Here is a 17,209-nt window from a genome sequence, read left to right on the forward strand (position 1 = left end):
GAACCGTCTGTCTAACCCCAGCCCTCAACATAACCCTAACCCTAGGTCCAATCCGAACACGAACCGTCTCTCTAACCCCAGCCCTCAACATAACCCTAACCCTAGGTCCAATCCAAACCCGAACCGTCTCTCTAACCCCAGCCCTCAACATAACCCTAACCCTAGGTCCAATCCGAACCCGAACCGTGTCTGTAACCCCAGCCCTCAACATAACCCTAACCCTAGGTCCAATCCGAACACGAACCGTCTCTCTAACCCCAGCCCTCAACATAACCCTAACCCTAGGTCCAATCCGAACCCGAACCGTCTCTCTAACCCCAGCCCTCAACATAACCCTAACCCTAGGTCCAAACCGAACCCGAACCGTCTCTCTAACCCCAGTCCTCAACATAACCCTAACCCTAGGTCCAATCCGAACCCGAATGGTCTCTCTAACCCCAGCCCTCAGCATAACCCTAACCCTAGGTCCAATCCGAACCCGAACCGTCTGTCTAACCCCACCCCTCAACATAACCCTAACCCTAGGTCCAATCCGAACCCGAACCGTTTCTCTAACCACAGCCCTCAACGTAACCCTAACCCTAGGTCCAATCCGAACCCGAACCGTCTCTCTAACCCCAGCCCTCAATATAACCCTAACCCTAGGTCCAATCCGAACCCGAACCGTCTCTCTAACCCCAGCCCTCAACATAACCCTAACCCTAGGTCCAGTCCGAACCCGAACCGTCTCTCTAACCCCAGCCCTCAACCTAACCCTAACCCAAGGTCCAATCCGAACCCGAACCGTCTCTCTAACCCCAGCCCTCAACCTAACCCTAACCCTAGGTCCAATCCGAACCCGAACAGTCTCTCTAACCCCACCCCTCAACATAACCCTAACCCTAGGTCCAATCCGAACCCGAACCGTTTCTCTAACCACAGCCCTCAACCTAACCCTAACCTTAGGTCCAATCCGAACCGGAACCGTCCCTCTAACCCCAGCCCTCAACATAAACCTAACCCTAGGTCCAATCCGAACCCGAACCGTCTGTCTAACCCCAGCCCTCAACATAACCCTAACCCTAGGTCCAATCCGAACCCGAACCGTTTCTCTAACCACAGCCCTCAACGTAACCCTAACCCTAGGTCCAATCCGAACCCGAACCGTCTCTCTAACCCCAGCCCTCAACCTAACCCTAACCCAAGGTCCAATCCGAACCCGAACCGTCTCTCTAACCCCAGTCCTCAACCTAACCCTAACCCTAGGTCCAATCCAAACCCGAACCGTCTGTCTAACCCCACCCCTCAACATAACCCTAACCCTAGGTCCAATCCGAACCCGAACCGTTTCTCTAACCACAGCCCTCAACCTAACCCTAACCCTATGTCCAATCCGAACCCGAACCGTCTCTCTAACCCCAGCCCTCAATATAACCCTAACCCTAGGTCCAATCCGAACCCGAACCGTCTCTCTAACCCCAGCCCTCAACATAACCCTAACCCTAGGTCCAATCCGAACCCGAACCGTCTCTCTAACCCCAGCCCTCAACCTAACCCTAACCCTAGATCCAATCCGAACCCGAACCGTCTGTCTAACCCCAGCCATCAACATAACCCTAACCCTAGGTCCAATCCGAACCCGAACCGTCTCTCTAACCCCAGCCCTCAACATAACCCTAACCCTAGGGCCAATCCGAACCCGAACCGTCTCTCTAACCCCAGCCCTCAACATAACCCTTACCCTAGGTCCAATCCGAACCCGAACCGTCTCTCTAAGCCCAGCCCTCAACATAACCCTAACCCTAGGTCCAATCCGAACCCGAACCGTCTCTCTAACCCCAGCCCTCAACATAACCCTAACCCTAGGTCCAATCCGAACCGGAACCGTCCCTCTAACCCCAGCCCTCAACATAAACCTAACCCTAGGTCCAATCCGAACCCGAACCGTCCCTCTAACCCCAGCCCTCAACATAACCCTAACCCTAGGTCCAATCCGAACCTGAACCGTCTCTCTAAGCCCAGCCCTCAACATAACCCTAACCCTAGGTCCAATCCGAACCCGAACCGTCTCTCTAACCCCAGCCCTCAACATAACCCTAACCCTAGGTCCAATCCGAACACGAACCGTCTCTCTAACCCCAGCCCTCAACATAACCCTAACCCTAGGTCCAATCCGAACCTGAACCGTCTCTCTAACCCCAGCCCTCAACATAACCCTAACCCTAGGTCCAATCCGAACCCGAACCGTCTCTCTAACCCCAGCCCTCAACATAACCCTAACCCTAGGTCCAATCCTAACCCTAACCATCTCTGTAACCCTAGCCCTCAACATAACCCTAACCATAAGTCCAATCGTAAACTTAACCATCTCTCTAACCCTAGTCCTCAACATAACCCTAACCCTAGGTCCAATTCTACCCTAACCATCTCTCTAACCCTAGCCCTCAACATAACCCTAACCCTAGGTCCAATCCGAACCCGAACCGTCTCTCTAACCCCAGCCCTCAACAAAACCCTAACCCTAGGTCCAATAATAACCCTAACCCTCTCTCTAAACCTAGCCCTCAACATAACCCTAACCCTAGGTCCAATCCTAACCCTAAGCCTCTCTCTAAACCTAGCCCTCAACATAACCCTAACCGTAGGTCCAATCCCAACCCTAACCATCTCTCTAACCCTATCCCTCAACATAACCCTAACCCTAGGTCCACTCCCAACCCTAACCATGTCTCTAACCCTAACCCTAGGTCTAATCCAAACCCGAACCATCCTCCTTACTGTAGTCGTCAATATAACCCTAAGCCTTCGTCTAATAGTAACCCTTATCGTCTCCTTAACCCTAGCCCTCAACATAACCCTAATCCTAGGTCCAATCCTAACCCTAACCATCTCTCTAACCCTAGCCCTCAACATAACCCTAACCCTAGGTCCAATCCTAACCCTAACCCTCTCTCTAACCCTAGCCCTCAACATAACCCTAACCCTAGGTCCAATCCTAACCCTACCCACTCTCTTACCCTAGCCCTCAACATAAGCCTAACCCTAGGTCCAATCCTATACCTAACCCTCTCTCTAAACCTAGCCGTACACATAACCCTAACCCTAGGTCCAATCCTAACCTTAACAATCTCTCTAACCCTAGCCCTCAACATAATCCTAACCCTAGGTCCAATCCTAACCCTAACCATCTCTCTAAACCTAGCCCTACACATAACCCTAACCCTAGGTCCAATCCTAACCTTAACAATCTCTCTAACCCTAGCCCTCAACATAACCCTAACCCTAGGTCCAATCCTAACCCTAACCATCTCTCTAACCCTAGCCCTAAACATGACCCTAACCCTAGGTCCAACCCTAATCCTAACCATCTCTCTAACCCTAACCCTAGGTCTAATCCAAACCCTAACCATCCTCCTTACCGTAGTCATCAATATAACCCTAACCCTTGGTCTAATAGTAACCCTTATCGTCTTCCTAACCGTAACCCTCAACATAACCCTAACCCTAGGTCTAATGTAAACCCTAATCATCCTCATAACCCTAGCCGTGTACATAACCCTAACCCTAGGTCCAACCCTAACCCCAACCGTGTCTCTAACCCTACCGCTCAACATAACCCTATCCCTACGTCTAATCGTAACCCTAAACGTCTGCCTAACTGTAACCCTCAACAAAACCCTAACACTAGGTCTAATCCAAATACTAACCATTCTCCAAACTGCAGCCCTCAAAGTAACCCGAACCCTAGGTCTAATCGTAACCCTTACCATAATTACAACCCTAGCCCTCACCATAACCTTAAACCTAGGTCTAATCCTAACACTAACCCTCTACCTAAGCCTAGCCCTCATCATAACGCTAACCCTAGGTCTAATCCTAACCCTAACCATCCTAACCGTAGTCCTCAACATAACCCTATCCATAGGTCTAATCCAACCCCTAAACTTCCTCCTTACCCTAGCCCTCAACATAACCCTAACCCTAGGTCTAATCGTAACCCTTACCGTCGGCCTAACCCTAGTCCTCAAAATGACCCTAACCCTAGATCTAATCCAAACCCTAACCATCCTCCTAACCCTAGCCCTGTACATAACCGTAACCGTAGGTCTAATCCTAACCCCAACCGTGTCTCTAACCCTAGCACTCAACATAATCCTAACCCTAGTTTTAATCGTAACCGTAACCATATCCGTATCCCTCTCAATCTAACCCTAACCCTAGGTCTAATCCTAACCCTAACCACATCCCTAACCCTAACCCTCAACCTAACTCGAACCCTAGGTCTAAAACTAACCCTAACCATCTCCCTAACCCTAACCCTCAACCTAACCCTAACCCTAGGTCCAATCCTAACCCTAAGCATTACCCTAAGACTAACACTAAGCCTAATCCTATCCCTAATCCTAACCCTAGTTCTAATCCTATCCGTAACCATATCCCTAACCCTAACCCTAACCCTAGGTCTAATCCTAACCGTAACCATATCCTTAACCCTAACCCTCAACCAAGCCCTAACCCTAGGTCTAATAGTCACCCTAAATGATCCCTAACCCTAAGCCTCAACCTCACCCTAATCCTAGGTCTAATCCTAACCCTATCCATATCCCTAAGCCTAACCTAACCCTAACCCTAGGTCCAATCGTAATCCTAACCATATCCCTAACCCTAACCCTCAACCTATCGGTAAGCCTAGGTCTAATACTACCGGTAACCACATCCCTAATCCTAACTCTCAATCTAACCCAATCCCTAGATGTAATCCTATCACTAACCATATCCCTAACCCTAACCCTCAACCTAACCCTAACCCTAGGTCTAATCCTATCCCTAAACATAACCCTAAGACTAACCCTAAGCCTAACCCTAACCCTAGTCCTAACCCTAACCATAGGTCTAATCCTAACCCTAACCATATCCCTAACCATAACCCTCAACCTAACCCTAACCCTAGGTCTAATCCATACCCTAACCATATACACCATTGGAAAAAATGTATTTTCCTTGCTGATGTGGATCAGTTGGTTGAGCGTTGTCCCATGTGCCAAAAGGTCACTGGTTCAATTCCTGGTTAGGCCACATGCCCAAGTTCGATTCAATTCCCAGTCAGGGTGCATACAAGAGGCAACCAATCGGTGTTTCTCTCTCACAGAAATGTTGCTCTCTCTCTTTCTCTCTCTCTCCCCCCTTCCTCTCTCTTCAAAAATCAATAAAAACTTTTTTTTTTTTTTTTTAAACAAAGAGCTCTTCGAACAAATGAACAAACTAGTAAAACAAAAACTCACAGACAGCAGTATGGTGGTTACCAGAGGGAAGCAGGTGGGAGGGTAGTAAAGCATGAAGGGGACCAAATAGATGGTGACAGGAGAAGAACTGACTTTGGGTGGCGCGCACACCATGCAATACACAGATGATGAATCATAGACATGTACACTTAAAACCTAAATAATTTTATTAACCAATGTCACCCCAATAAATTTAAGTTAAAAATTCTTTAAATAAAAAAGTAGCTCTTTAAAGAATAAGTTTCAAGTTTTTGTTTGGTTTTGCAAAAACTCACATAATATTTCTGGTTTCTGGCTAAGCATTTCAGTGTTTTTTCTGAATGTTTAAAAAATTTGTGACAAGTCATTCATATGTTTTAATTTCAAAATATTCTTCCTATCACTTTCTATAAAAGTCTAAATTATTTGCAATAAATAAATGACATTATATTAATTAGATTGGGGATCTAATATTTTAACAAAGAAATATAATTTTTCTGCCAATTATTTTTGTTAATGCTTCAAAACTCGGTTAAACAAAAGTAAAAATACACGGTGTGACTGATAACAATTAAAGTGAATTTGTATTACAAATAAAATAAACAGTAATAAGAGATTAGTGTCTATCAAAAACAATAATACAATATAGTATTCAGATTTATTAAGAACTTTTTCAAAACACCATAAGGATCTGCTCATCTAATCTCTACACAAGATTTCTGTTTTCTGCTCAGTAAATCTAAGGCCAATTTTTAAAAACTGCATTGGGTTGGCTGGGGTGGGAGAAACATAGTTTAAAGTCAAAATAACAGCAAATGTAGAAAATCCCCAGCATAGTAATGGGTTGTATTCTAAACTCTTGCTATAAAATTGGTCTTTGGAATTTGGAATTCATTCTCCACTATAGTAGCTATTTAGTTACATAGTAGACATGTGTAGGATAGGATGGGATACAATAGACATGTGTAGGATAGGATGGGATACAGTAGACATCTGTAGGATAGGATGGGATACAGTAGACATCTGTAGGATAGGATGGGATACAGTAGACATCTGTAGGATAGGATGGGATACAGTAGACATCTGTAGGATAGGATGGGATACAGTAGACATCTGTAGGATAGGATGGGATACAGTAGACATCTGTAGGATTGCCAACCCAGCACTTCTTTCTCCTGGGTCGGTCTACCTCACCCCATCGCTATTAGAGAGCTATCACACTTCCATCTAACCTTTCCCAGTCAGATGAGCTCAAACAGATACTTGGCCCAGGAATGGATATCTGACCTGGAATGTTTTTATTCTGAACTGAAAATTCCTTAAAACCAATCTTTCTCTGTAGGATGAAGGTGTAAAATATAAAGTGCATAGTTTTCAATGATAAGATGAGGCAAACACACAAAGAGGAGGCGCGAGGAAGAATGAAGTGAGACCTGTTTGCATTTGCACCCCTTATTCCAGTTGTTGCTAAGGTCGAGCTGCATTCCTGCCCCATAGAATGGTAACCAACCATTCTATGACTGTCATGAGCTAATTCATTTTCTTGCTTTTTTAGACTAGTGAAAGCTGATTGTCACTTGCAACCAAAAGACTGACCAGTGCACACAGAAAATGGTACCAGTGAGGTGGCTTCCCAGGCCAACTCAGAGAAGTTTATCTAACAATACCAGTTCTGGTGCTACTAAAAATCCCAAGCCCAGTCCCAGTGTTCACAGACTGGGACCCCTTATCACTGAGTCCCACATTCTTAACTGGAAGGGATCATCAGTGAGCTAAGAGAAAGAAAACTTGGTGAAAATTATTTGTGACTGTCTATGAAGGAAAGAATACAGCAGAATTCTAATGAGGCTCCTGGGGCCTGAGGGGGAAATGGTCCCAAGGGTAAGGGGTTGGCTCAGGCAGAGGTACTCATGCTCAGCAATGCTATTTCCTAATCCAAGAGCACCACATGGAGAAATACCGGTCCTGTAATACTCTGCCTTACAAGGGTTCATCTTGCAAGCAAAACTTTTATTTTGGCCACTGCCAGTTCAGTCGAGCAAAACCTCACATGAACATCAAGGCACAACAATTCTATAACCACAAGTTTTTAGAAAAAGAAATTGATTGGAATGTCATAAAAGAGAATAGCATTGAAAGGAAAATGTAGCCGTCTCTGGATTTTATCTTAAAAAATAGAAAATAAGGTGCCCCTCTCCCGCAGAAAACACTACTACATTCAAAAGCATTTGTGGGTATGTGCGTATGTTGAAGGATAAGAATGGACTAGATTAAAAATAACCGTGGCGTAGGATCTACCATTATAGAGCACAGACAGAATGAAAGGGCAGTGAGACCAGCTGAATGTAAATAGCATCATCCTTTTCATCCAATATAAACTAGCAATTAAAAAGATATTTTAAAAAGACTCATACAAACTATGAAGAGTGACTCAGACTCTGAAAGGATGAAGCATTGTGTCTAAATTCTGATCTAGAGAATGCTTGCTCCAGGGGAAAAAATATAGACAATGATATCAAAAATCTTTAAGTAACTTTCATTTATTTTCCTGAAAGTAATACAAGTTCCTTATGGAAAATGTAGAAGTGGTAAAGAGAAAAAAGGAAAGCACAAATAATCCATAAATCCACCATTCAGCGGCCGTAATAATTTTGGGTTACATGGTGAATTTCCTTTCAGTCTCTTTTCAATGCATATAGACACATTTTTAACAAAAGAATCCAATACATACTGCCTTTTTATGCTCCCTTATTGTAAGGTTATATTTTTAAATATTAATCTTTGTACTTTTCTTTGCTTAACTCTTTAAAATAACATTTGCTCTATAAATCAGAGGCATCCACATTTGCCTTGGGAACATTAAGGACTGTAGTGCCAGGACTACGAAGAAAAATAAAATGTTGCTGATTGACTTTCAACTAACGAGATGGAATTTTTTAGTGCTGAGGGAGACATTTTTCTTGAAAATCAGGCATTGCTGAGAAATAAAAGATTCAAATTTCTTAAGTTTCTATTAATAACAAGACCCAGAAGGTCCCAAACATGGGACAGAATGATCTTAAAATTTATATTTTAAAGCAGATCACTTTAGAAAGTGAAAGAAGAATTTTTAATAAATCTCAGGCCAACCAGAGCTTACCTATCCTGGGCAAACCATGGCATATGCACACACTCTCTCTAGGGCATCTGATGGAAGCTGAGTGAGTGTCAGTGGACCAGCTGTGGGGCTGCCATGGTGAGGGGTGCAGGTGCACCTACCATAGTGGCTGTGGGGTGACTGCCTAAGTCAGGGGCTGGGGAAGGACAGGTCTGACATGGGGATCTGCAGCACCAACAAGAGCCAAAGTGGAAGTGAGTTTGTAAGCAGAGACATCGGGTCCTCAACAAACCAAGTGGATTATTCACAAATTCACCAGCAGTCGGCACAGAAGTTGAATAGGAGATGAGGTGAGAAAGATCAAGGACCCACATATAGGTCTGGGAGCCTCACTCCACCACCACCAAAAAAATTTTTTTAATTTTTTGTGTGATAAATTATCATCACTTATCACTGAATGCTGATTTGGCCAAGAAAGGGAAGAGTGAAAATAAATAAATAAATAAATAAATAAATAAATAAATAAATAAATAAATAAATAAAATAAAATAAATAAATAAATAAATAATAAGAACTAGCCTCACACCAGAGAATTTATTAAAGACAAATATAGCTGTTCTGGTTCTTAGTAGTATATTCTTCCAGTGAGTGAGAAGATATCCCAAGAGAAAATTTTCCCTCAATTCAGAATTTCTGATGGAATCACCTGATGATATAGCTCCATAAGTGCTACAGAAATGACTAGAGAAAGGTGACCTCTAGAAAAGGCTTCTCTCACTCAGAAGCATCAAGGTGCAATGCGGGTGACATGGCTCTCTATCCACCACTCCAGCTGTAAGGAAGAGATGGCTCCTAGGCAACGTCTCATCCCAGTAATGGACCAGAGATATCTCTAACAACCATTCTGGGTATATCACTCTATCATGTCTATTATACACACCATTTTTAAATATGTGCAGAGAAGTCAAACAGACTTGTGTTACATGCCACATGAACAGAAAATGGGAATCATCCAAAGGTTTAAACTAGCTAAGTTAGAATTTCTCCCAGTCACCAATTCTATTTTGCAAACCCACAGGTACAGTCACTTAATTGATCAACTACTCAGTTGAAAGGCCACCAAAATGGTGTCTTACATATAGTAGGAACTGATCTTTAATAAAAGATTAAAATTCAATAAAAGTTTTAATATGTAATAAAATAAGTCAATAGAAAGCAAACAATTATGACCAGAACGCATAAAAACAAAATGGTCAATGACATTATTCATTTGGAAGTTTATACAATTTGCACTTTATGCAGTTTTGTGGGGGTTTTTTAGGATAGATCTTGGTGCCTGGTTGGCTGTGGAAGGAAAAGAGAACCAGCAGTACAGCCAGCTCAGGAAGATAGGACTTGTGAGCCATTTTCATCAGCCAATCAAACTATAACCTGGTTTTAGGGGTGTTTCTATTTAAAGACACCTTATTCAGTATATACTGTTGACTCATGAACATTGAACTCACAGCCAACAGCACTATAACTCATGCCTGAATGAAACTTATGTAACACATGAGTTTTCTCCACATCACACACTTCTTGCACTTAGGAACACTAGACAGAACTTCGGTGCTATACTTCAGGATCATTTTAACAATGAAATCACCTTCAAAAAGCACAAAAATGCAAAAAAAAAAAAAAAAAAAGGTAGCACTATATAGACTGTGAAAAGAATTGTTCACAGTACCAGGGCTGAAACAAGAAGGCAGAATGTCACTTTGTCTGACGTCAAACGGGAATGTGTGTGGACAGTGACTCAAAATGTTTGCCTATCTGCACATGTTCATCAATGATCATGAAAGCACCATGAGTACTGATTTAGGGTTACAAATAAATTTTAGCAAGTAGACAAATTTGCAAATATAAAATCTACAAATAATGAAGATCAACTGCATTTGCCAATTGTAGAGAACTACTTCTATTTCCCTATGATGCTGCTCCTTACTCTTTCACTGCAGTTGCCTGTTTTCTTTTGTGTTCCCTTGAAGCTCCTATTCTTCTTCCTAAACCCTGCTCAGGAAACCCCCCCTCTCCCCACCACACACTAACCTTCCCTTCCTGTTCCCGTTGTCTCTTATACTCATCTCTATTTTGCACAAATAAGATTATTGACATTCTCCTTTACTGGCCTATGAAATTCCTTAAGATCAATGAACACATCCTATATATGTATATACCAATTACTGTGCTTACTATGTGCCAGGCTGTATGTTAAAAGGTGCTTCACATACAATACCTTGTTTAATCTTATCTAGAATCTTATCATCCTCATTTCACAGTTTCAGAAACAGAGGCCCAGAGTAGTCATGTCACTTGCCATATCACAGGCTGCAAAGTCGGTGTTCAACCTAGAGCCCTAGCTTTTCACCATTATGGTATCCTAAATAAATAGTATTATAATAGCTACCACAAATTATTGACTGTTTACTATGTGCCAGGCATGGTGCTAAATGCTTTACACAAATTATCTCACTGAATCTCCTGTATCCATCTCTGCATCTCCAACATGTAGCTGTTAGTTGGATTGAACTTATTTCTTCCTGCTCCCAAAACTTTTTTCTAAAAATCAACAGCATGAGAACTCTCTACATTTCCAGCAGTGGCCAGAATGACTTTCAGTGTTATACCACCCTTCTCGCCCATCAAGTTCCTTACCTCCTTCTCATTTATGTTCTTCTGTAGTTTTGCTGTTGATGCCTACAGTGTTCACAAGGCAACTTCTCATAGCAATGGAGAAAAGTGCAAAGTACTACCCACTTGAAAAAGACCTTTCTCTGTAAAAATCATTTCTAGTAGTGATTTGTATCATGACCTAAATCCTCATGGAGTAACAGAATCATGGAAGAGCTAAGTGTTTTGCTTGAGGGCCGTGAGGTAAGCCCTTCATGAGGCAGCTAAAAGAGGATTTTGTTTCCCAATGTAGCTTTGGACTTCAAATCTATATAACCTCTCACACTGAGTTCAAAATAGGTGGTCAGATTTAGAGATGAGAAGTAAAATAAGGCTTTGAAAAAGTAAGGAATAGGCTGTAGAAAATTTGCAAGACAGAAGCTGCAGGGCTCACATACACTGTATGAATGAATGGGGTCGAGGAGGGCTTAGCTTTAGGGCTAAGTCAAAATCGTCTTTCAATAGCAAAAGCATAAAGGAGACAAGGGTCGGGACTTCTTTTCACTTGGCTCTTCCTGATCTCTCCCCACACAGAATTCCAAATACTAAAAGTAATTATTGTCAACAGTATAGACAGTAAAATTAACCCAAAGAACAGAAACCTAATTGCCGTAAAAGTCCCCATTTTTCTCCCAGTTATAGGTTATGGTTTTGTTATTGGTTATTGAAATATTTAGTAAAACAAGAGAATCTCTAAGTGAATTCAAAGCCCGAGATCTAAGGCAAAGGAAGTACAATAAATGCCTTTGGGGGCCAGGCAAGAACCTGTAATGAGTGAAATCACCAAAGAGAACTCTCATCTTCAGTGGCCAGTGCTCAGTTCCGACGCATTCATAGTTGCCAGGAAGAATAAAATCCTCTGTTGCCAGGCCTTTCAACTTTTCAAGAAAAAACATAATCCATGCATCTTTATGTTTAATCTCCTGGTTTCAAATGTGGGCGATTATTTAAAAGAAGAAAAAAAAAAAAGAAAACATAGTGCATGCCAAACAAACTGTTGGCTTTACCCAGCGGGAAACACCAGTTTGCAAGTCTCTGGTCAGAAGAGTCCTAGTAGCCTAAGTGATATTTAGGGATATTAAATAATTCAGTGTGCTTCGTGACCCCCAAAATGACAGTCCTGGAAGCCATCCTCTGAACAAACATCTCCCTCCTGCTGTGCCCCTGACCTCCTGCTAATAGACCCTGCCTTTTGTAAGTACCTGTCTCAGAGACAAAATGCCCAGGCCTCCGCAAACACGCTGCCGGGCACCCTGCGCTGGGTGATCTCTGACCCCTGGCGGCGGGGCGGGCTGGGCTGCAGCGGCCTCGGCGGGAGCGGGGCTCCTCCGGGGAGCGCTCCCGGCGCCGCCCCTTCCCCAGCCCGCACCCCCGCCCTCTTCGCTCCCCTTCGCAGACGCGGCCCTTCCTTTCCTCTCCCTCCTCTCCTCTGCCCGCCACCCCTGCCGCCCCTCTTCCTCTCCCACGACCAGAGAACGGGGAACTCGGGGAGCCCGCTCACCAGGAGCACGCCAGCACCGGCTTCGAGTACTTTTTGTGGCGGGAGCGGAGGGTCAGGGAGCCCTTGCGCTCCAGCACGTCGGTGGGGCCGAGCTCAAACCTCCTGCTGCGCAAGTCCTGGAGGGAGCTGTCCAAGTTCGCCATGGCCGCGCGTCCAGCGCAGCCCTCGGAGGGTTTCCGCCCCTGCGCCCGTGCCGCCCAGAGCCAAACAAAGACCCAGAATCGGCGTCTCTCATCTCCTAAGCAACCCGGGGCGGGGTCAATGGAGGGGCTGGACTCCCCCAAAACGTAATAGCCTGGGGTTCCAGGACCGTGTAGCTGTGGAGTCAAAGGAAACTACATTTCCCAGAATGCAACGAGGGGGCGTCCGGGCTGCACAGAAGGAAGAAGAAGCATGTGCATCTTGGGACCTGTAGTTTCGTCCGCCCGCCAGCCTGATCGCCCGAGTGGCTGAGCAGAGTCTCAAGGCGGAGGAGCCCCGGGTCAGTTGAGAGCTAATGGGACCGGACCCCGGAGAGCGGTCCGTTCCCGCTGTTCTTGCATAAGATATTTTTACCATCCATCATCTGTCGCCACCCTACCCTCTGCTTACGAGTTTGGCCAAAAGGGAACAAGAGAACAACCCTTAAACCCTAAAATATGTCATTTCTGCACAGCTTTTCTGAGAAAGAGGAGGCACGGAAGCATTGGGCTAAAATGCCTGAGGCTGAAATGGCCTGGCTGGTTCCAGTTTCAGCTGCTTTCAGAACCTTTCTGAACACGAGTTTCTTCCTCTGGAAAAACGAAGGAGGGGGTGGGACTGTAGAAGGGGCTGGGTGAGGCAAGAAGCTGAGGTTGCTTCAGATTCTGAGTACAGGTTAGGGCTCCGGGACCTTCAGCTCCCTAAGACTTGCCAAGCTTTTATTATTGAAACCATGGTATTTTGTGACAATACAAAGCCGTCACATCATTGTGTTGTGAATTATATGTGAGGAGATTTCAAAACGATTATGACGTTGGATGGCTGGGTTATAGAAGGAAAGTGCTTATTTCACTTTTCACTTTCCAAGTCAGGAATATTCAACACATCAGGATTCTCCTCCCCATCCTCTCAGCTGAATACCTCGGCCGTCCCTCTTCCCCGGCACAGTGCTTTTAGCACAGGCATCATTTCAGAGTGCTGAATGAATGACTGTTGTGTTTGATTATTTTACATTTACCTGGGCTTTCAGAAGTGTCTTACTTTATGAAGACTGCATGTACACGAAAGTTCAAATTTAAAAGCAGACGAATTAAGAGATTTCACACTACAGATTCTCTAGTTTGCAAAACATCTGTTATAGCTTTTCTTGATCAGTTTTCATAAATTTGATTACACACAACTATTAAGTGCTTTACGGTGGCCTGTGGTTGACCACTGTGGGCACCTGTGGTACCTAAGACCCCTATTTTACAGAGAGCCACAGGTAAGCCACGTTATTTAAAACCAAGCCAGCTAAGAGCTAGTAGATTGCTGACCACCATGTTAGTCCTTCTTGAAGGAATGGAGAAGAAAAAAAAAGTTAATTTTAAAAGGGTAAACAAGATCTGTGTTAAGCTCAGTGCTATACAAAGCATAGCATATTGCTGTTGCTCCAAATATTACCACCATTGCTATCATCTGTTTGTTTGTGTGTTTATTTTACTTATGCTTCAAGTGTTAGCAACACATTAATGTGCAACCAAGACGTCAGGTCTGTGCAGCCAATCTGATGTAGAGACGGAGCTGCCCAGAGCCAAGACCTCTCTCTATATTGCACAGGTTCTGCAGAGATTTAAAAGCTTTTCCACACACCAACTAGCAGTAAGTTAAGAAAACAAGCAAAAGATAGCTTGTTATTTTAGAGTTCCTTAAGCTAAGCTGACAACCTATTTAAGTCTAAAAATATGCTTTTTTTTTTTTTTTGGCCCGGCCGGGCGTGGCTCAGTGGTTCAGCATCGACCTAGGATTCAGGTGATTGGGGTTCGATTCCTGGTCAGGGCACATGCCCGGGTTGTGGGCTCGATCAATGACTCTCTCATCATTGATGTTTCTCTCTCTCTCCCTCTCCTTTCCTCTCTCTGAAATCAATAAAGATATATTTTAAATATATATATATGCTTTTTTGTTATACTACTCTCTTTCCCCTTTATAACAGCTTTAGTATAAGCTTTATTGTCTTCTGTGTCTACTAAATACTTTTCAACATCCTCATGTTGGGATAGAGGAGATTAACTCTTGATACCCTCAAATTCAGATGCTTTTCATTCTCTTTGTCTACACCAGTACATTCCGAAGAATTTTTGATTTGTTTAATCCTTATTGATAAAATAGAAATAAAACAGTATTTATCGGAGGGGAATTTTGTAAGAATTACATAACTATATTGAAATAGGGTGGAACATTGCCTAATAAATGTTCAGTTTGCAATTGAACTTCAACTACTACTGCTATTATTACATCCTAACTTTGTTCTTATCATTTGGAAAAAGCACCCTAAAATGTGTGTGTTTGGGGGGTGAAATTTCCTAAGTACAGTCATTGTTTTTCAAGCTTTGTCTGTTTACAAGGTCTTTTTAATGAATATCTTTTTATCATATTCTAATATGAAACTTAATAGTCTGAATCAGAAAAATGTTGGCAAGATATCTGGATATGTTACTATTGATAATAATGGTTTTATATTCATATAGTATCTTTTCACTTCAAAATCTTTAATAAGCTTTATGCTTTATAAATGTGAAATGACTAATCCTCAACACACTTGACTTATCCTTGTTTTCCTAAAACTTCATCAGACCAATAAAGTGTAGGGCTTAAAGCAATGCCTTCTATTTATATTAATCTCTTTTCACCATAATAGCCTTGGGGTAAAATTATAGCTCAGGTGGCTCAAACAGGACTTTTCTGTAGGATAAGTGCAGGCAGACCAATCCAAGAAGGGGGAATCTCATCATCTGAGCCTAGTCTAATATATTTCTTGATTAGCATGATCAGGTCCTTAAAGAGGTTGCCCAGGAGACCAGAGATGTAAATGAGCCAGATATAAATGGCCACAGAGAAAAGCCTCTCCATCTCGTTTCCCTTCCTGTCTCAACAACTCATCTGCTCAATTCCCGTAAAAGCCCTGCTCAGGCCCTTCCAAAGTCACCATCAGCATGTTCTTCCATTTCTTCTTTCTACTAAATGTCATTCATTTAAGCTGAGAGACAAAATTTTTAATTACATAAGAAAGTTAATTTGTATTATCTTGTTTTGAATCTAGTTTAAATATATTAAAAGCTTGTGTTTAAATTTAAAACTAAGTATTTATGTCCTAATCAAGGGCTGCCTAGTATTTTATTTTATCTTTTAATTCTCTTGTTATCCACGATGCATACATCCAGGATTCACTTTTTAATATTTTATATACAAAAGTTGGAGCCCACCTGCTATGTCGAAGAGCATCAGTGCCTGGTTATCCTTTCCTCTTCCATGCCCTACCCCTTCCCTTCTCTCCCCTTCTTTCTAGCCTCTTCTCTCTATTTCCTCTTTTCTTCCTCCTCTGAGATATGATATGGATTTTAGAGTTAGAATCTATTGCTGAAATTGTGGTATAATTCAAAGGTACAGTGGAGCCTCGGTTTTCTAATGTGATCCGCTCCAGAAGACCCTTTGAGCTCTGAACCGTTCAAAAGCTGAGGGATCCACAGCCCACAGCGAGGCCTCAGGACCTTGCCCTCGGCCGCAGCTCCTTTCTGCTCCCGACCAGGGTGGACATTGTCCCACTTTCCCTGCAAGACCCACGGCTGTCGTTCTGGTGAGAGGGCCGGTGAGGCGCTGACCGAAAGGCTTCTCCCACGGCCGGGTGCATGCGGGCGCTGCCTGGGTGCTAAGTAAGCCAAGCACACAGCTGGGTGCCCAGCGCCCCGGGCTCGGGTGGAGGTGAGGAGCTGAGGGAAGAAGCCGGAAAACCTGCCGAACCTTGAAGGACCGTCTGAGCTTTGCGTGATTTCGAGTTTCCCATATTCAGGTGGCATGTATCAGACCTGTGGTGCTCTTTCCTCGTTAATTAAATACCTTTCTTTAGCATCATATTTAAACTTTGCTTTCAAGTAGAGGGGTCCGAGCTATTTCAGAAGGGCCATTTCCTAAAGAGCCAGGAGGGGCCTAAAAGCAACTCAAGTACGAGAACCTTTTTTTGTTTAAATAAAGGAAATAAAGACTTAGAAAGAATAGCATACTTAACACCAAGGGCCCATTTAGTTTCTTGTCACCCACCCTGTAATTAGTATATTCTTTACCTTTTGGAAGATGGTTCAAGTTGGGGAAAAGCGTTGAAATGGTTCTTTCAGAGGAAGCTTAGGTACCATCCAACAAGTCGTGTTCTCCAGAAAGGGAGGGTTTTTGAGAAGCTGTGCTGTGGGAGCTACGAAGGCGAATCCGCTGTGGAGTCTGCCTCCTGGGGGAACTGAAGGCAGGGTCGGCTGCTTTATTATTGCCCCACTTTAACTCCTCTCTTCCTCCAGCATCTCACCCTGCCCTAAGGGGAGAGAAGGTCTTATTTAATTGCTGAACTTGGGATCTGGGGCCAAGGCCCTCTGGGTGATTATGCCCAGTGTTGCTCATGGGGAGCTTTTTCAGGTTCCTCAAGGGCCCCCGAGAGGACTGCATCATTGCTAGGAA

The 17,209-nt window shown here is 43.6% G+C and overlaps 1 protein-coding gene across 3 annotated transcripts in view; it reads right to left on the bottom strand.

The window, feature by feature from the left end:
* The window catches only part of CFAP95 (cilia and flagella associated protein 95), a 117,852-nt gene extending 104,952 nt beyond the window's left edge, over positions 1 to 12,900 (bottom strand). Inside the window, exon 1 of one of the 3 annotated variants that reach the window (XM_081151824.1) lies at positions 12,548 to 12,900. In XM_081151824.1, the coding sequence (XP_081007950.1) occupies positions 12,548 to 12,690 (143 nt within the window). In that variant the 5' untranslated portion in view covers positions 12,691 to 12,900. The remainder of the gene's footprint in view (positions 1 to 12,547) is intronic. The other 2 variants (XM_081151823.1, XM_081151825.1) reach the window with 2 other exon arrangements.
* Between the last annotated feature and the right edge of the window lie 4,309 nt (positions 12,901 to 17,209).

This window comes from Miniopterus schreibersii, assembly GCF_964146895.1.
Source record: "Miniopterus schreibersii genome assembly, chromosome: 11".
NCBI lineage: Eukaryota > Metazoa > Chordata > Mammalia > Chiroptera > Miniopteridae > Miniopterus > Miniopterus schreibersii.